This window comes from Microplitis mediator, chromosome 5 (genome assembly GCF_029852145.1).
Source record: "Microplitis mediator isolate UGA2020A chromosome 5, iyMicMedi2.1, whole genome shotgun sequence".
Lineage (NCBI taxonomy): Eukaryota > Metazoa > Arthropoda > Insecta > Hymenoptera > Braconidae > Microplitis > Microplitis mediator.
The window spans coordinates 8,729,333-8,750,253 of record NC_079973.1 but is presented as its reverse complement, the minus strand read 5'-3'; the positions used below and the strand labels follow the sequence as shown (position 1 = coordinate 8,750,253).

Here is a 20,921-nt window from a genome sequence, read left to right as displayed (position 1 = left end):
CCTGCCTGTAGAAGACGGCAACCCCGTGATCTACCTGCAACACCTGCTTTTGGTTTTCACCGACAATTGTAATACTTTGATCACAATTGTCTTAGCTTGGAAGTTCATTTCTATCTGCACCCGTGAATCACCAGCTCTCAGGTAAGCATAATAATACTATTATTATGGCTTCTCCAACTCCTAGTGCACACCTTTTAATTATATTCTATTCTTGTGGCTTGTCATGCAAATACCTGTAATCTACACTAATGCAAAAAATTAAAGGAGCAGAAAAATTTTATAAATTTTTTAGTGATTTTTGGAAGGCTGTAACTTGGTGAAAAAAAATCGTATCGAAAATTTAAAAAAAGCATTTTATAGCTTGAAATCTCTAGTTTAGGTGTATTTTTTTCAAAATTTTTTAAAAGCTCCGATTATTGCGCAAACATGAGAAATACCGCGAGCCAAAAAATTTCTAAATTTTTTTTTTTTTTTCCGAAGAGCCCACGGACCGCGGAAAAATTCTTTCAACTAAACGAATGCATACATCGTTTAGCAAATTTATTCAGCTTCAATTTGGTTTTTTTTTTAACCTCGTAGGACGATTTGTCGCAGAGATATCAGCCTTCAAACAAAAAATGATCCTTTTGGCTTTGATCTTCGATATTTCAGGTACCAATGATCGCACAGAAAGTTAAAGGGCGGCGTTGAAAACTTAAATAAATTCCCTACAAGACCCTGTCATCATTTCTTGAAAAAAAAAATTTTTTTTATTTTTAACATCCATTGGAAGAAAGTACAAAAAAATGACTTTTTTTTTGTTTTTTAGTAAATCAACCGCTACTCTGCAAATATCGATAAAAAAAATAATGTTGCCAGGGACTTTTTTAGCTTAATGTACCCCTAAGACCCCTGTAAATTTTTAAATTGATCTATCGAACCGTTTTCTGGGAATCATCGATCAAAGTTTAGCTAAACAATTAAAGGAGCAAGTTTTGTTCCTTTAATTGTGTAATCATAATCAAAATGAAAAAAATTTTTTTTTTCGACTTTTCTCAAATTTTTGCGTTGGTAACTCAGCAAATGCAAGGAAATGACAAAAAAAATAAAAAATTTCCAAAAAATATAAAAAAAAAAATTTAGAACACAAAAAACAAGTTTCAATTTTTTTTTTTTTTCTTCGATTTTTTTTGACATTTTTTGGAAATTTTTCATTTTTTTTGTCATTTCCTTTGTCCGTGGGCTCTTCGGAAAAAAAAAAAAAATTTAGAAATTTTTTGGCTCGCGGTATTTCTCATGTTTGCGCAATAATCGGAGCTTTTAAAAAATTTTGAAAAAAATACACCTAAACTAGAGATTTCAAGCTATAAAATGCTTTTTTTCAATTTTCGATACGATTTTTTTTCACCAAGTTACAGCCTTCCAAAAATCACTAAAAAATCTATAAAATTTTTCTGCTCCTTTAATTTTTTGCATTAGTGTATATTTATTATATATCATTTATATATAATCTGACTCCACGAATCCCGATCCTTTATACGTAATTTCATAACATATATAAATATCAAGGCCAAACCGTCTTCTGGTCCCTACGAACCGGGTAATACAGGATCAATTACCGAATAACTAGTAGCAATGCTAAAAAAGACACGGGTCCATTTAATTTAAATGGGTAAGGGACGGTTGATTCACCCCTACTATAGGGGGTGGACCTCAACTTCGTTTCAACATATACCTTAATATCATATTTCAATCATATGAAATTCTTATAAAAAGTCGTTCTGCGAGTAAACTACCTTAAAATAAACAGGAATAAAGTAAAACACACCAATTTTGTTTATACAAGAAGTTTTGCCGTAAATATAAGGACCCGAGATTAGCAAAAAAATATTTTTTTATTATTTATTTTTTATTTTTCTAAAATTTATTATTTTCGGAATTTTATTTTTTTAAATATCTGAATATTAACATTAAGTTAAGAACAAATATCTGTAGGGGAGGGTGGGGCAGAGCGGCCCCCCTAAGCCAATTATTATTTTTTGTGGCTTTCAACCATAAGATCACTTTACTTTTGTCCTATTTCGAACAAATTTATGGACATTTTGCCAAAATTCTGAAAATTTTTTTTTTTTTTTTGTGGGGCAGAGCGGCCCCCTTCAAAAAGTGATAAAAAAAATTTTTTTTTTCGTTTTTTTTTTTTTTAAATTGTTTTCATCATTAAGAATGTATTTCTTCCTCTTGACAACTATTTTTGGTTTTATATTACTCGAAAAAAATTTTTTAAAGCGTAAAAAATCGTTCATTCTCGATTACCTTAATTACTAATTGTTATTTAAGAAAAAAAAACATCAATTCTATAATTTTACTTTATTTAAAAAATTTATCAACTAAAAAAAAAATTTTAATTTTTATAAATTTTTAGTGACCAAATTTGTCTCTTACATAGAGAAACGGCCGAAAAATATGAAAAAATAATTTTTTCGGAAGTTTCGGCTGGTCCATTTTGCCCCAGGTGTTATGCGTAGGGCTAGAAATGTGGAATTATAACAATTTTTTTTTAATTTGACGATAAAAATATGAAAAAATCACTTTTTCAAAATTTTGGGCTTGTCCATTTTGCCCCAAATGTCATGCGTAGGGGTAAAAATGCGCAAACATATCGGATTTATAGTAATAAGTCGAAAAAAAAAAAATTTTTTTTTTGGTCAAAATTTCAGGGGGGCCGCTCTGCCCCATGGGGGCCGCTCTGCCCCACCCTCCCCTATCTTTTCTGGTAATAAATTATTACTATTATTATTATTTATTAATATGACAAAATAATAATAATAATATTCATTGCTAAATATTAATTAATTAAAACTAAAAAAGTTACTAATTATTCAAATACTTAATAATTAGTCAGTTAAGTATTTTTAATTGATCCGATATTTAGTAATTATTTATCAGTATATAATCAATTCTTTCGATACTTAATAATTAACCATAGAAATATTACTATTGAAAAATTTATTTATTAATTAATAATTATTGTGTTTTCAATTACTTGGTAGTGAATTTATTAATAACAAAATTTTAGTAAATTACTTTGGAGTATCGTTACAAAAATGTTAATAAATGAATATTTCATATGAATCTTTTTGTAGGTAATTAAATTTTCTACAAATTTATCATTCACATTTTTTCTGTAGCTCTTCTTATCTACGAGATATATTTAAAAAAATGCAAATTTCATGATAAAATTAGGTTTAGTGGCCCGTACTACCTCGCTAGTGTGAGTTACGACTTAGCCACAATGGGCACTTCTGTAGAGCATTCAATTCTGAGAAATAAGTGTCTACGGTGAAAATGATGCCATGAAATACGGCTGCGCTGTAGAAATTAAAAAAAAAAATCAAAGTTTACGTGTATTTTCAATGGAAAATCTTTACATGCCTTGGACCACCACTTGATATTAATATTAAGGCCTAAAATTGTGAGAGAATTTTTTCTTAGGGTACTTTCAACAAAATTTCGTGATGTGATCAAAAAAAAAATCTGGGCATCGGTTGGCCCTGCAGGCCAGCCCCTAAACTTCCCGCTGTTTTCGAACTCCAAGAGCTCGAAAACATTAGTATAAATACATTTTCGAGCTCGAAAAAACCTTTGTTTCTCTTGTCTTATGAGCTTTTCAAGCTCAAAAGGGTTACGCTTTATGTTGAAGTTTGAAAATTTAGAATCCAAAATAATGAATGCATGAGCGTTTTTTATATATTTATTTACAATTATGTTCAATAATTAGCTCAAAAATAAGTATTTATGTGATACGTTGTATCTACATCGTGTAAGTACATCGTGATACCCGCGAACATGACGATTTTTGAGCAATCCCTTCCAATGACTTATATAAAGAAGAACATATTAGTTTTGAGTAATTATGTTCAGTAATTATGATGTTTTTTAATGAAAAAAGCAGATATAGATTTTACATTTATTATTCCGTCAACAATATCTCTCGAACGGATTAACCGATTGGGACGGTTGAGGTGGCAATAGAATGCTTACATCGAGTTCTAGAGCTGATTAAATTTTGGAATTGATCGATCCAACAGTTTTCATAATATCCAAAAAATTATTTTTTTTTTCGTATTTCTTAAATATTTCAGAGTTTATTTGACTAAATGGTCTAAAATTTTTTTGAAAATCTAAGTTCAGAAGATATCTTTCGAATACCCCAAGAACCATCTAAATCGGTTCATTCATCAAAAAGATATGAAAGGTTTACATCCACACACACACACACACACACACACATACACATACATACAGACATCGCTCTGAAAATGACAGAATAGCATCCTAGCACCTTCAAATGTCGACATATGATGAAAACCCGGTTTTTGAAAATCGGGGTGAAACCAATAACTTCCCGAATTTTTTGAAAATCGTCGATTTTCTTAGCGGGAAGTTAAAAATAATCGAAATAAAGCACCCTAATACATACATACAACAAACATACATACAGGTGAAGCTAATAAAAGAGTATTAATATAAATAGTTTTGTGCACACTCACTGGCTATCAAAAAATTAGAAAAATATTAAAACTTTTTTAACATTTAAATATTCAAATAATAATTATTAAATTATTATTTGAATTATTATTATTAAATTATTATTTATTATGATTAAGATATTATTAATTGTGTAATATTACATATATGCAAAACTATACCTCAAAGTATACTTTTTAATATATTCGGAATTTATAAACTAAACTATAGTTGATTGAAGATATTTATTATAGAAGTAGAAAGTTTCATAATCGATATACATTGCAAATCTGTCAACGAGAATATCCCAAATATATAAAATAAGTATAAAAAAAGTATACAATTTAGTATATTTTATAATAATAAATTAGGATGATTACGAAAAAAATTATAATGATATTAATAATTTAAAAATTTAGGATTCAAAGTTTATAGTTGCATTAAAATTTATGCTTGTCATTAATTTTTCCAATTCTAATCAAATTGATATGTATAATTTACTCTGATGGTCTTATAATTTAATTCAGTGCAATAAAAATAAAAATTCATTCATATCAAGTACTTATTTTTAATACAAATATTAAATCCTTTATTTAGTTCTATTACTTTTCAGAAATCGTAATGAAATCTTAAGGCTTTTGAAATAAAACTCTTATTATTGAAGCTTTGCTTTAATCAAAGTAAGTCATAAATTTTAAAATTTTTTATTTAAATCTTTAAATAAAAAATTAATTTCTGATTTAAGTAAATATCAGATTTAAATATTTACCCTCAGTGTTTAAACTCTTGTTAGTTATTTGAATACTCGATAAGTCATAAATTTTATTTTATAATTCAAATATTTATTAACTTTAACTTCGTACACCGTGGCGCTGTAAAACGAGTACTGATACAAGACGGAAGGAAGTAGATTTTAAAAACACGATGCTGCTGCGCTCTTTCCCCCACTTTACCTCATAGGAACTAAAAATAACAACGAAACGGAAAAACTAGCAGAGCGTCGTTGGCTTCACAAATCGTAATTCGTCGTCGAACCGACAACACGTGCAACAGTTTTTAGTGACGCATAAAAATATTACAAACATTTTAAAAATAATTGAACAAGATCTGTGAATTAAAAGTGACTACTATTAAATAAATAAAAAATGTCTTTAATAAAACTTGAGAGCAACGACAAAGAGCTTTTCGAGGTTGATATTAAAGTTGCTAAGATGTCGATGACCATTAAAACCATGTTGGAAGATCTTGGATTGGGAGATAGCGATGACGAAGTGGTGCCTCTACCTAATGTACACTCGGCAATCTTAAAAAAAGTTATTGAATGGGCTGAGCATCACAAGGATGATCCACCAGCTCCTGAAGACGACGAAACTCAAGAAAAAAGGTGCGACGACATCAGTACCTGGGACTCTGAATTCCTGAAAGTTGATCAGCCAACTCTCTTCGCCATAATCCGCGCTGCTAATTACCTAGACATCAAGGGCTTAATGGACGTAACTTGCAAAACTGTCGCCTGCATGATTAAAGGAAAGACTCCTGATGAAATTAGAAAGACTTTCAACCTGCCTCCAACCAAAACTCCTGTTGATAATAACGATGTCGTAAAAGCATAAGATGGCGGGCCCACGGAGAAGGATGAAGAGACGGACAAGGAGACGAGTCAATGATAAAGTAACTATTAAGTTCAAACATAAATTATTAATCAAATAAGTTTTTTTTCTTTTTTTTTTTATTATCTGATTGTATTTTTCATTTCTTTTTTCTTATATTGCAAGAAATTGTTTTGTGATACGACTAAATATTTAACAAAAAATATACAAGTATACGATTACACGTGATGACCAATTAATATAATAATTAAATTTGTTGTTACATGAAATGAAAATGATTTATAATAATTTTGGTAATTGTACAGTGTTACCATGTGGTTAAATGAAAAATTACAATAAAAGAAATTTAATATTTTATTTTGTCGTTTGTATTTAATTAATTTCTCATAGTATGTAATTATCAATAACCTAGAATTTATATTTTTTTAAATTACTTAATAATTGATTTTTAATATTTGTTAATTATACTAATTAGCAATTTTATAATTGATACTTAAATTATCTCGTTGAAGTTCAAGAAAACTTATAGTCAAAAGTTAGATTTAGTTTCATATTTATTATTTACATTTTTTTTTTTTTTTGTTATCTCGCTGGCCATTGTTATGGACCTTGTCCAGATGTTTCACACTAAGCAAAAGTAATTATTTGACCATTTAAACATGTGAGGCTTGAATTTCTAATGTTCCTCGTCATTAACAGATTTCTATGAAAGATTTAATCCCGAACCTTTCCAAGAATTTAAATAATGACGAGCCTAATTGCTGTCTAATAGTCGTATGACTAGTGTTCATAGAACTGGCAGCTTGGATAGTTATGATCCTGAAGTAAGAAATAAGTATATAAAAAATCCGAAAATTGTTATGTAACTGTCTTATAACTTCAGGACCATATTTTGAACGATTGTAAATGTAGCTGTCAATTGGCAATGTTTGAATAAATAAATAGAATTTAAGTGGAGTAAAAATTAAAAAATACGTACTTGGATATTTCAAAAATTAGTACGCGCATTTTTTTAAATTTTATTATTTTAATTAATTTTTTTGTTTATCTGAAAGTTTATCAACCATTCAAAATGAATTTACTATTTGAATTCCTCGAAATACGACACAAAGTACAAAGCCATCCTTACTCTAAAGTTTATGACAATTCGAAATACCAGAAGCTCAACCAGCAAAGACGTAGACAGGCGAGCTCAGAATTTCAAAATGATCAGACGTACACTTGAGCTCTTGCTTTTGCAGAGTATCTATTCGAATAGTCTCGAAATCGTTACCACATACAGTTATCAGTTATAAATAAAATTTTCAACTATTTGCTATTATTACTATTAGTAATATTAATTATCAATTAAAAATGCAGACTGTCAAAGTTCCAACTAGTGATGAAAAAATACTCGAGATTGATGAAAAAACTGCGATGATGTCAAATACCATAAAAATCTCGATAGTAACCTGATCTCATGGACCCTGTTATTGTTGATGATGATGAGTCAACCAGCAATCTTGGACCCGGCAGTTCTGGAGAAAATATATAACTTTAGCAAATTTTGAATTTAGTTTCTTCCTATATTTTTTAATTTGAATTCGATTGAACATTTTTGTTAATTTTGTCGGTTAATTTCATTACATCAAATTCATCTTAATTACGATAGCTCAGAATGTGTTATAAAAAAAATTTATTCCTCTATTTGTATGCACAGTTTATGATAATAAGTTAGGATGATAACAAAAAAAATCATGATAATATTAATAATTTAAAAATTTAAGATTCAAAGTTTATAGTTGCATTAAAATTTTTACTTGTAATTAATTTTCAACTTCCCGCTAAGAAAATTGTTACTTTTCAAAAATTCGGGAAGTTATTGTTTTCACCCCGATTTGCGAAAATCGAGTTTTCATCAGATGTCGACGTTATGAGGTCCTAGCAAGCTATCCTGACTATTTTCAGAAGGATGTCCGAGTGTCTGTGTGTGTGTGTGTGTGTGTGTATGGAAATAAACTCTTCATTTCTTTTTAATGAATTAACCGATTTAGATGGTTAAGGTGGCAATCGAAAGATTTTGTTGGACGTCAACTTTTCTGAAAATTTCAAATCGATCGATCGAATGGACTTTAATATATAGAAGGAATACAGAAAAACCAATTTTTTTTTTCAGTTTTTTTTTTATTTTTCAGAAATGGCTTGATCGATCGATTCCAATATCTAATCAGCTCTACACTGAAAAAAAACAATCGCTAGCTGCTAGCGATTATTTTTTTCAGTGTAGAATTCAATAAAATGCGCCGATTTCACACTAATATTTTCGAGCTCCTTGAGCTCGAAAACAGCGGGAAGTTTTGGGGCTGGCCCGCAGGGCCAACCGACGCACAGTTTTTTTTCGTAATTCGTCAATATTTTCGAGTCTACTTTATCAAATGATCAGGAAAGTTGATGGCCAACAAGCTCTTTCGATTGCCGCCTTAACCATCCAAATCGGTTCATTAGTTAAAAAGTCATAGATCGGTCACACACACAAACACACACACACATAAAAATACATACATACAGACACTCGGACATCATTCTGCAAATAGTCAGAATAGCTTCCTAGGACCTCAAAACGTCGACATCTGATGAAATTTCGATTTTCGCAAATCGGGGTGAAAACAATAACTTCCCGAATTTTTGAAAATCATCGATTTTCTTAACGGGAAGTTAAAAAAAAACAATTTTTTTTATGGTATCCGAAAATTGAAAGTATAAATAAAAATTTTGGTACCATTCCGAGCTCTTAATAATAATATTAAGGTTTGCCTCAATCCATTTTTCTATTTTCTATTCAAATAACACAGAAAAAAATTTTTTTTTTTTAGAATTTTCTAGCTCACAAACCAATCAACGAACTTTAATGCACGATAATTAGTTTTGTAGGAGATCGAACACCCTACAAAAAAAGTTTATAATTATTTTTCGATAAGTCCAACTGTTCCAAAGGTACTTGAGCTTAAAGTCAAATTTACAGTGAAATAACCGAAGAGTAAATTAACCGACTTTGCCGATCACTGCTGGTTGTTTTAAATATTCGGGTGCCATTCACTTGTCTTCGAAGTACATCTTTTTTTGTCTTTTTAAGTATCAATCGAAGATTTTTTCGTAGAACGAGGAGGCAATTCATTTTAGGCACGAACGCTATATTAATTACAGTAAGTACTTGAGGAGAACATACATTTCATCGTTTCTGTTTGATACCGTATACGTTAAGTTGGTATTGATGGTGGAATCGATACGTCTATTATACTAATCGATGTAAGAGAAAGTTAACTTTTAATTAATTGTACTTGTCATCAATGCGATGTAGATTCATATTATAATAAAGTCATCATTTAGTGTTGCTTACACACAGTTTTGTGATGATATTGAAGTTGTAGAGAATGTGAGTTTGTTCCATTGGGATTTAGTTCAACTCTAATGGTAAATCAAGTGTACTTGGTTTTCAAATAATTAAACTGTGGTGCCAGCCAACGATTTCAGCTACAGTTTATTGTTGATAAAGTAGATATTACATTGTGATTTAATAGTAAAACAGAAATGAAAGAAATCTAAGTCTAAAGGGTAAATCAATTATAAAATAAACTTATTTTTTATGATTATGAAATCAGTAGAAAATTGATAATTTTTAATTACTGAATTCTATGTTATTAAAAAATTATTCGACAGGGAAGACATTAATACTATGAAAAATCTTCTTCATATGCATTTTTTTCAAATTATTTTTTATTAACGTTTAATTTATTTCCTTGAAAATGTAAAAATTGACTCTGTCTGTTGATTCTACTATCATAATCATTTTAAACAATTGGATAGATTAATAAAGGTTTAGGAAATCTAAAAATGCCAACATTTGATGCTCATCTTTATCATCATTGTCTTAAACACAATCGCACTCGATTGATAAATTACTATTTTTTAATTTTTTAATCCGGTATTTGGGATTAGTTATTTAAAAATAATATTTAATAAAAATTTTCAGGCTTACAAAAAAAAAAAAAATCCTAATGTGAATTTTAATTTAATTATTTTTCCAATATATTATTTGATACTCTGGTTAAAACAGCATTGAAAGTTCCATTGTCACCCAGCAAAACGGGTAAGGGGGGGGGGGATTATGGCAGTATTTATACATATATCTATTGAAGTAACATAAAACATATATTATTGTAGTTGTTTGATAAAAGATATAATACTAAAAAACAATTATTTTGATACCGATATTACTATCACGATTATTAAATTCCGTCAAACACTACACTGTTAGAAGTATTTATTTGAGCCAAATAAGCCATTTCTTAATAGTTAATAAATGGCTTATTTGAATAGAAAGAAATGACACATGAAGTTAATTAAGTAAGGTTATGACAAATAATTTATAGGACTGTTTAATTTTATTTTTTTAAAGAAAATAATACACACAATTAATGTTAATTGAAGATAAAAATTATTATACAAAAAATAAAAAAAAAAATGAAATATTACAATAAATTTTTACTAACAATCATACTCATTCCGTTCAAGCTATAACCTTAACTTCATGTGTCATTTCTTTCTATTCAAATAAGCCATTTATTAACTATTAAGAAATGGCTTATTTGGCTCAAATAAATCTCATTTAATAAATCATTTATTAACTATTAATAAATCTTATTTGGCTCAAATAAATACTTCTAACAGTGTATTTTGTCAGTTTTTTGATGAAGGAACCACCATTAAAATGAGAAAATTATATACTGATAAGCAATTTTTAAACCGGCAATAAATGAGCAACTGGATACCAGGAACTGCACCTAAGCAAAAAAAAAAAAAAGTTGTTTATTATTAAGGCAGTTCACTCGCGACCTATAGTATATGCTATTGCTTACTCTCTCACTCGCTATTGCTTCCTCTTTTACTTGATATTGCTTACTCGCTTTTCTCATTTGAAATTGTGCGACAGATTTCTTTGAATATTTACAACTTTTTCACTAATCGGTAGTATGGTTATTTAAAAATTTTTTTTAATTCGAAATTTTTTTTTCTACAATCTGTTAGTTTTTGGAAAGGTTCTTAAGCGAAATAATTTGAAATATACGTGAAAATATGACTTTTTTTATAGGTTAGTCGGGGCTACTATACGTTAACTGTGTGCATTTTGATTATCAATATCTCGCCTCACAAACGATTAAAAATTCTGATTTTTTAAAAATACATGCAGGACATATACCTTGATATCATATTTCAATCATATGAAATTCTTATAAAAAGTCGGTTTGCGAGTAAACTACCTTAAAATAAACAGGAATAAAGTAAAACACACCAATTTTGTTTATACGAGAAGTTTTGCCGTAAATATAAGGACTGAAAATTTTTATTGCACACAAAAGACATTTTTTTCAAATATAATTAATTTAGAATTATAAGTTTAACAATTTTATCAATTACCAAATTATTAAGAAAATCATTTTATTGAATTGCTAATGATTAACTTCTTATTTTTATGTAAGCAGTAAAAAGTATGAAGTAAATAATAGTACATAATATATCAACTGTTTGATTTGTTTATATATAAAGAAATGCCGTCTCTTCGCAATATTTAATATAAAAAATAAGTGCTGTCATCTTAAATTGGACTGCGTAACTGCTACATGGAGTGTATGGAAGGAGTGCAATCTTATATACATGCGTATAAGTTTCTGCATACAAGAGTGTAATATGAGTATGTGAAGCACAATGTCGGTGTTGATAGCACTATCAACTATGAAAAGAAAAAAAATAATAGTTATGAATGTCTATAGAGAAAAAATTTTTACTTATTTATGTTAAATCATACATACGTTTTAAATCATCATTGAATGAAAATTTTTATATATTTATTAGTATTTATGATATTTTATTTTTTAATAATTATTTTCGATGTGTAGTGTTTATAACTTATAAAAGAGGGTTGAAAACCCAAAGTACACTTTCTCATTCGGAGAACTGTAATTTTAATCTTTATGACCATAGCACCAACCAGTTGTAGTAAAATAATTTGATGATAATAGAAAACTAATTAGTCCAAAACCAATACCACCGATAGCCCCAAACAAAAAAATTCCAATTCTAGTGGCTCCCAATGATTGTAAAATTGCAAATACTGAGCCGGCAGCTGTGTATGCTGTTTGGCATGCTGCCGCCAATGAACGAGCCATTACTCCAGCATATCTAAAACCCAAAAGTGGCAATGCTGCAGCACCAATTATTGTACCGACAAGACCACTGATTGAACTACATTTGAATATATTCCAAAGTCGTACGCGTAAATTGTGATTGTTGAATAATGGTTTATTACAAATTTTGCACAACTGATACATGTTGTAAAGGTTTGAAATACTTTGTATGTCACCACGAGTACTAAACAACAACTGGCTTATCGCTTATCAATCAAGCATTGTTGTCCCATCAAGCGAACGGTCGCCCTACTGCAATCACTTCATACATATTTCCTATACCCCCACTTTGAGTAGTATTGTGGTCTCCGTAAGAGAATAGACTTCGGAGATTGCCCCCACTACCGAAGATTTATGAACTGCGCATGCGTATAGAAAAGTGGGAGAACATTTAGCACATAAAACATCCAGAGTGGGAGTAAAAACCGACGATACCCGAAAACCAATCTCTTGTTGGGATGACAATATATATGAACAAAGTTAAGTTTTTGTGAGCACGATAATACGTGTGGCTAGTATAGTAATGCAGAACGACCGTCAGCTTTTAAATACTGTGATTGATTCACGAATAATTGCTCAGTAATTGATGTCATATTTTAAAATTTGAATAAAAAACAAAAGTAATATTGAAATCAGTGTTAGTAAATGAGAATTCATTTTTTATGTTCACACTAAGCGAAAATAAAGTTCGAACTTTTCTTTTACGAAAAAATGAATGAAAGAAAATTAGGCATGTGTCATTTATTTTTCATACAGAGGAAAAATTAGAACTTTTAGGTGCATATCTAGTGAAAAATAATACAGGAAAATGAAGCGTTCCCACCCACATATTTGTCATCTTCGATTTTGGCTCGGGTAAGCCTCGATTTTAAAACCTTTTTCGGGTAAGAAGGAGTGAACGAGGGTTTAGTTCGAAGCTTAAAACTCTATTTCATCCTACACTGAAAAAAAGATTTATTTGGGCCAAAGATATCGTATATTTGGATATGGCCAAATAAATATTTAATTGTGAGAAAGATATAATATATTTGAGTAGTTTAATTTGAATCAACTGTCATATTTTGTTGCACCAAATATATTTATTTGACATTAAGAAATATTCAAAAAAAAGCCATAAATAAATTGATTTATTTGGGACAAATATTTATTTTTTTCAGTGTAGTACGCCTCAAATAAGTTCGAAAAATAATAAACCAGGGTTTAATTTGAAATTTAAGACTCTGTTTCAATTTATACTAGTCGAACCTGTAAATTTTTGTTTAGGGTGAAAATGGGATTAAAACTTAAAAATTATTTATCTTGTAGTATTGATAAGAAACTAAAATTAAAAAAAAATATACAAGAAATTAATACATAAAAGATAATTTAATAACTGAATAATGAGTTTAATGATTGAGTTAGATAAATAATCAACCAATAGGAATTTATAGATTATTCAATTGTAATTTTCAAAGAAGTAGACATTTAAAAAAAATGTTATTTATATTTATTTATTTAAGAATGATGAATCATTTCTGAATGAAAATACCGCGATATTATTCAATTAATTTTGTTTTTATATAAAAGTATAATTTTATTTATAATTTTCTAATATTATTTATAAATTTAGTGGAAATAATGTAAGTCCTGATATTCGTAAATATATTGAGAAAGGGTTTTAATTAAAACCCCGTTAGACCCTAGTTCATCTGATGATCTATAGATTAGGTTAGGTTAACCTAATTCGCCTGGAAACAAACATGAGTAGGACCAAAAGGGAGTTTAAATTTAAAACCTTTCTCAACCTAACCCGTCTGGAAACGAACGTATGTAGGCGCTACTGGACTGAAATAGGGTTTAATTTCAATGGAGTTCTCTATCTTCTAAAACCCATTTCACCCTGACGTTCAGACTAAAAACTATACTAGGTTGAAACAGAGTTTAAGTTAAAAAAATTTCGACTCAGGAGCCATTACAAATGTCGGTTGAAATATCTTACTTACCTTTCTTAGTGTGTAATATATACTATTTTCTTTATAATGATATCCATGACTCGGGTAAATTCTTTTTGAGTTCAGTTATTTATTATTTTTTTTTTCAGTCTATTAATTTCCAATCTTACATAGATACTAAAATTAAAATTTTGTTTATAAAGAAAAAACTTTTTATACATTTTTGATGAAAATGAACTTTTGTTTTCAACAGTGTGAACATAATAGTGCATATAAGTGAATATAAGAAATCAGTATGCAGGAACGGATATCGATGTCAGTATCAATGATGGAGATAAATAATTATTATTAACGTCTATAAATAAAATAATATAACTTAGTTATATTAAATCATACATCCATTAATTATCGTTGAATAAATAGGTTCATATAATCATAAGTATTCGTTACCTTTTATTTCTTAATAATTACTTGTATTGTGTGATGTTTAATTTTGACCCTCATGGCCAGAGCACCAACCAATTGAAATAGATATTTGTGATAATAATCCAAGAGCACTACCAGTTCCTCCAAACAACAAATGTCCTGTACCCATTGCACCTAATGATTGTAAGGTTGAAAACAACGAACCAGCAGCTATGGTTGGTGTTTGCCACCATGCAGCCAATGACCCAGTGGTTATTCCACTAGACCCAAATCCTAAAATTGGCAATATTGCTGGACCAATTGTTCCACCGACAACAAAACCAGCTGAAGTATATATTAATATACGTTGACGTAGTATACGTAAATTGTGTTCGTTGACTAATGGTCTATTACAAATATCGCACTCCTGGTAATCCATGTGTCGAAGATTTAAAATACTCTGTATGCAACGAGTGCTAAGTAACAACTGGGTTATTCATTACATAGGTAGCACGTACAGATGTGGTCATTAATGCTTAGTATACTATTGCAGTGCTAGTTTAGTATACCAGGCATTAATGTCCATACCTGTGCACGGCCACAATTTTTTTTATTCGCGAGATAAGATAACTCGTATGGTAACAAATCTCTGCTTTGACATACGTATAACGAAACATTTTTTGTGATTACAATAATTTTGTAATGATAGCGAATTGTTTGTTGCGCTTAGAAATAGTTTATAACTATAACACAACTGTTGTGTTACACTACGAAAATTGATTTGTTAAAGTAAGAAAAGAAATTTGTACACAAAAAAAATTTTGTATTAGCACTAGCAATATTGGTTTTGTAGATTCTATTATCTTAGATAGTAATTAACTTTGTAAAAGTCAAGATGATACAGATAATAATTTGAATATTATAGTCAATACGGATGAATAATTTTTGTGAAATTCATATAAACATAACTTCACTCAGAGAAAAATTCAGTAACTGTAACTACAAAAAAATAGTGAACTACGGAGACAAATATTTTTCTTAGTTACGATAACAAATCAGTTTGAGTTAATGTAACAACTAAATTTAGTTGCAGAAACTATTTTTTAAGTAAGTCAATTATTTTATTGTTAATGTAACTGACTAAAAATAGTTATATTAAATTCAAAGAAGTCATTGAAAGAACTAAACTTTAATCGATAAATCAACTGAGATTTTTTACTGAACATAACGAAATTATCAAAGTTAGTAAGACCCCGTATGAAAAAAAAAAAAAATATATGGTTAAAATCTATAAAATCATATATTTTTGCAACAAAAAAATATATGATATATTATATTGTATAATATAAAAAATCATACAGAGATTTTCGCCGATTTATTATAAAATTATATATAGTAGTAAATATATGTATTCCATATATGTATATTATATGTTTTTTATATTGAGCTATACATACATCTGCATTTACCTTATAATATATTTTATCGATATATTTATTTTTATATTCAAAAAATATAGAATTTTTATATTAAATGAAATATATGGTAGCATATAATTTATATTATATATGGCACCATATATTTTCTTTGTTATATTTAAGCATATATTTATTCGGTGTATGTATATGTATATGGGTATATTTTTTTTAATTTTTTGGTTTTGGTTTTTGGGTCTACGGGGCCGGGAAAATTTTTTTCGGAAAAATCAATTTCTGGCTCGTTTAGGAAATTTATTCAGCTACTATTTGCTGCTGAGATATCAGCCTTACAATAAAAAAGAAAAAAAACAAAAATTTCCGAGAAACGAAAAAAAAAAATCTCAAAATCGCCTGACCCTGCGGGCCAGCCCCAAAACCTCCCGCTTTTTCCAAGCTCAGGGAGCTCGGAAACATTATTGCTTGTAAATTTTTGAGCTCTTCGAGCTCAAAAATTTGTTAGGCCGGTAAACCATGCCTTCACTGAAATATTATAATTTTTGTCCGACGATATCGTTGAAACGAATGAACCGATTTGAACGTTCTTGGTAGCAATCGAAAGGGCTCTACAAAACTTAAAACTGATTACATTTTGAAGTGAATCGGGCAAGTGGTTCATAAGTTATACGCAAAAGACAAAAAACAAAAAAAATTTTTAATTTTTATTCTTCGAATAACTCATAAACTCCATGACCGATATACCCCAAAATCTAATCAATCCTAAGTTTTGGTAAGCTCTTCGTTCCAAAGATATCGTCGGACAAAAAAAAGATCACACACACACATACACACATACACACGGACGTCCATCCGGGAATAGTCAAAATAGTCTCCAAGGACCTCAAAACGTCGACATCTGATGAAAATTCGATTTTCGAACATTGGACCGAAACCAATAACTTCCCTTTTTTTAAAAATTTGCAATTTTCTTCGCGGGAAGTTAAAAAAACCCGAGTAAAAGTAAAACGTAAAAAAATTTTTTTTTTATCTCGTTTTTGGAGTTTTTTTTTCTTATTCTATACCTTACATTTACTGAATAACAAACGCAAAAATAAAAGAAAATCCGAAAAAAAAATTAATTTTTCTGAAAAAAATTTTCCCGGCCCCGTTGACCCAAAAACCAAAACCAAAAAATTAAAAAAAATTTTGTCTCGAGCTATTTCTTATGATTCCGCAAAAACCGTGGCTCAAAAAATCATTTTGCTGGAAGATCTTCAAACTAGAGATTTCAAGCTTCAATTTGCTTTTTTTCTTTTTTCGATACGATCATTTTTAACGAAAATACAGCCTTCCAAAAATCACTAAAAAATTTATAAAATTTTCTTGTTCCTTTAATTTTTTGGATAAGTGTATGTAATTATATATGATTCATGTAGAATTATATACAACAATACAAAATTATATATAATGCCACTAAAAAAACAATTCATTTTCACTTTTAACGAAAAACTTTCTTCAATAAAATATCTCTCATACTATGAAATAACAATACTTAAAAGAAATAATCCTATCAGACTAAGAAAATAATTTCTAGATCCGAAGGATTTTTCACTTTAATCAAATAGAAATTTTTTATTTCATTCACAAACAAAATTTTAAACAACATTTTCTTCTTGATTCACGATAATCTTTTTTTTTGTGTACAGTAGAGTAAAAGTATTACTTTTGAAATATTTCCGATTCGAAAAAACGATATCAAAAAAAGAACTACCACAGAAAAGCGATCTTGACAGAGCAATTACCGAAATGGAAAATTGTACAAAGTGATAGGCAGCTTTTAAACAAAAAGAAAAATGAAACCCTACCAAAAGTGAGAAGACAAACGTTTAATACTTTCACATTACTTTTTTTATTACTCTAAAAAATTTAGTCCTTGATAGACCATAAATAATAAATATAACTTAAATGAGGTCTTATCAAGGATTCACTATTTTAACATGATTGCCTTGCGCAGCAATAGTTCTGTCAGTTTTCAAAAACAATATAGTTTTGTGAGTGCAACATTGATTGAAAAACTATTGTAACTAGGGCTTTTGATACGAAATAGGATAATATTATCTTTTAGTAAAAACCTAAAGACGCTTTTGAAATTAGCAGACAATTAAAAACTCTGTTCTACTTTTCTACCTAGGTGCACAATATACTATTATGGGTTGGGATTTTTTATTTGAGATAGCAAATTTTTAGTTTTGATTGTAATTACTCTTTAATTTTGAGCGGCATTTTTCTGCGTGTGATTGTTAATTTCTTTTTCATATCAGCGGTGAATAGTATATCCATTAGATATTGATAAATGACACATGGCACAATTATTAAATTCAAAAAGTAATAATATTTAAATAAATTTAAATTCAAATCAATAAAATATTTATCGTTATATTTTTAATCTTCTGTTTTTATATAAATAACTTTACAATATAATGAAAAACAAAATGTAACTTGATACATAATAATGGAATGGTGAAGTATGTATAATTACAAATTATTACAACATAAATATATAATTAAGGTACATATAACACAGTCTCTTATAAATAACTAATTACTTATAATAAATACTACCCTAATATTTTTAAAAAAGCCTTAGAATTATTTTTTAATTAAAAACACACATGCACTTGCTATACCTCGCATCATATACACACATCAATCATGAATTCTCGTTTTTATACAATTAATAATCTTTTACTATAATTGAATCTTAATCAGAATCCCAAAAAATGTAACCGCCATCAGAATCAATTTTTATTTTTTTATTATTGTTTTTTTTTCTTTTTCAAAGTACGCACTACAATTTTTTTTTCTAATGCACTTGTAAATCAATCTATTATTATGTTCCGTTTGAGTTTTCGTCCCTTCCTGGCGGATCCGAACGACGGTAATAATTACGGTAATAACCGCAATTCCCTAGCAGATCCAAATTACGGCAAATTACGGTAAATACGGTAATTGGCCGTAATCTATTGTAAATACGGTAATGCCGTAATTTGTCGTAAATTGCGGTAAATTTTCGTATTTTACCGTAGATTGCGGCAATTCTGCTGGATACCGTAAATTGTAAATTGCGTTAATTACCGTAATTTACCGTAAATCGGATCTGCTGGGGTAGTTACGTTAATAACCGTAATTCACAGTATTTGAAAGAATTATGGTAATTTAGGGTCAATTACGGTATTTTCCGATATCATTCCCTGATTTACCAGAAGATGCCGCGATCCCCGGTAAAATTACGGTGTTGTACGACAAAAGTACGTCATTTCACGGAAACAGTAGGGTAGTTTTACCGCATATTTACAGTAAGAGAATGGTACTTTACCGTAAAATTGCGGCAAACCTGCGGTATTTTACCGTAAGGTGAAGTATTGCACTACAAAAATTATAAAAATAAAAAAGCATACGGTGCTTACGGTAAAAATGCCGCAAATTACCGTAAATAGCCGCATTTTATCGTAATTTGCCGTAAAATACCGTATATTACTGAAAAGTGCGACATACGCGGTAAATTACGGTAATTTACCGTCATTAGGATCCACCAGGGCTCTAATAAATATTTTCTCATATTATTGATATGACGATAGCTTAAAAATTCTAAAATACTAGGCATTATGATTCTGATGCTGTCTAGTAAATGTGTAAAAAAAAAACGAGATTTTTTTGTGCTCGACTGTGCTTGACCTTCATAGATTTAATTGGATCAATAAAATTATATTTATGAAGCTTTTTTATTCCTGTTCATTTAATCTCAGTCCGTCGATCTCATCTATTGCGATCTCATGAAATATTTATTTAAGTTTACTTTGGTTAATTAAATAAACTTGAGGATTTTTCTTATTAATCTTATATAAATCATTGGTTTGGTTTTTGATACATAATAGTATAGAGGAAGCTCAAATAACATATATTGCAGCATATAAATGATGTTATTTGTATTATATTTATAAATTAAGTAGAGAAAGTAATTCTTATTTTATCTATTTATCATAAATATATTGTTGATTTTACTGATATAAATATATTACTCAAAAATATGGCAAGATTAATTATTTATTCCTTTGGTATACATCATCTATTTCATTTTTCACTTTGGTCCGAGTTTACATCAAACAAACATTGCAATTATTTTAGTTATTGGCGTAACTAGTAGGGTAAGTTATTCATAGTGTGTCAGCGCTAAACACATCGCGGATGACGGATTATGACTTAACCTACATGTTGCTTCCATAATTTTATTTAACTCACGTGCGCTATTTACGTTTTATTCATCGCTTAAAAAGCGAAGTCGAAATAGTTGTTTACTGACATGGTGAAAAAAAAAAAATTATCATATTAAGAATATGACAATATTACAGGGATGTAGATTTAATTCAACGGAAGTTCAAATTTAATAAGTCAAAGTTTTAACTCCACTTTAAAAACATTCGGCATCACAATCTTGGCTGCTCAATGGGTAACATTATTTAATTTATAATAATAATTATAATAAATTTATTATCATCAATGAAAAAAACTTATTTATTAAAATAAAATTCAAAATTCAAGTGTTCATTAATTATAATTAATAATTGTAATTGAATTATAATAATTATTATTATAATAAATTTATGAACATGAATAAAAAAAGTTATCTTTATAAAATGAAATTTAAAATTTAAGTGTTAATTAATTAACTCACTCATATGATATAATCATATATTTTAATACGTAAACATTGAATAATTCATAATTAATTTAGTTATGATGATAATTTTATTTGTTCGTTGTCAATAATAAATA

The 20,921-nt window shown here is 28.7% G+C and overlaps 1 protein-coding gene and 1 long non-coding RNA gene across 2 annotated transcripts; one reads left to right on the top strand and one right to left on the bottom strand.

Moving 5' to 3' along the window:
- The first annotated feature begins 5,477 nt into the window (after positions 1 to 5,477).
- LOC130667845 (S-phase kinase-associated protein 1-like) lies at positions 5,478 to 6,440 on the top strand. The gene has a single exon (XM_057469713.1). The coding sequence runs from the start codon at positions 5,652 to 5,654 to the stop codon at positions 6,117 to 6,119; it is 468 nt and encodes a 155-aa protein (XP_057325696.1). The 5' UTR covers positions 5,478 to 5,651; the 3' UTR covers positions 6,120 to 6,440.
- Positions 6,441 to 10,769: 4,329 nt separating this feature from the next.
- Positions 10,770 to 12,608, bottom strand: LOC130667944 (uncharacterized). Its single transcript, XR_008989932.1, has 3 exons — positions 11,963 to 12,608; positions 11,012 to 11,883; positions 10,770 to 10,936 (listed from the first exon to the last, which is right to left on the bottom strand). It is a non-coding gene; the product is annotated as an uncharacterized LOC130667944 (long non-coding RNA).
- Between the last annotated feature and the right edge of the window lie 8,313 nt (positions 12,609 to 20,921).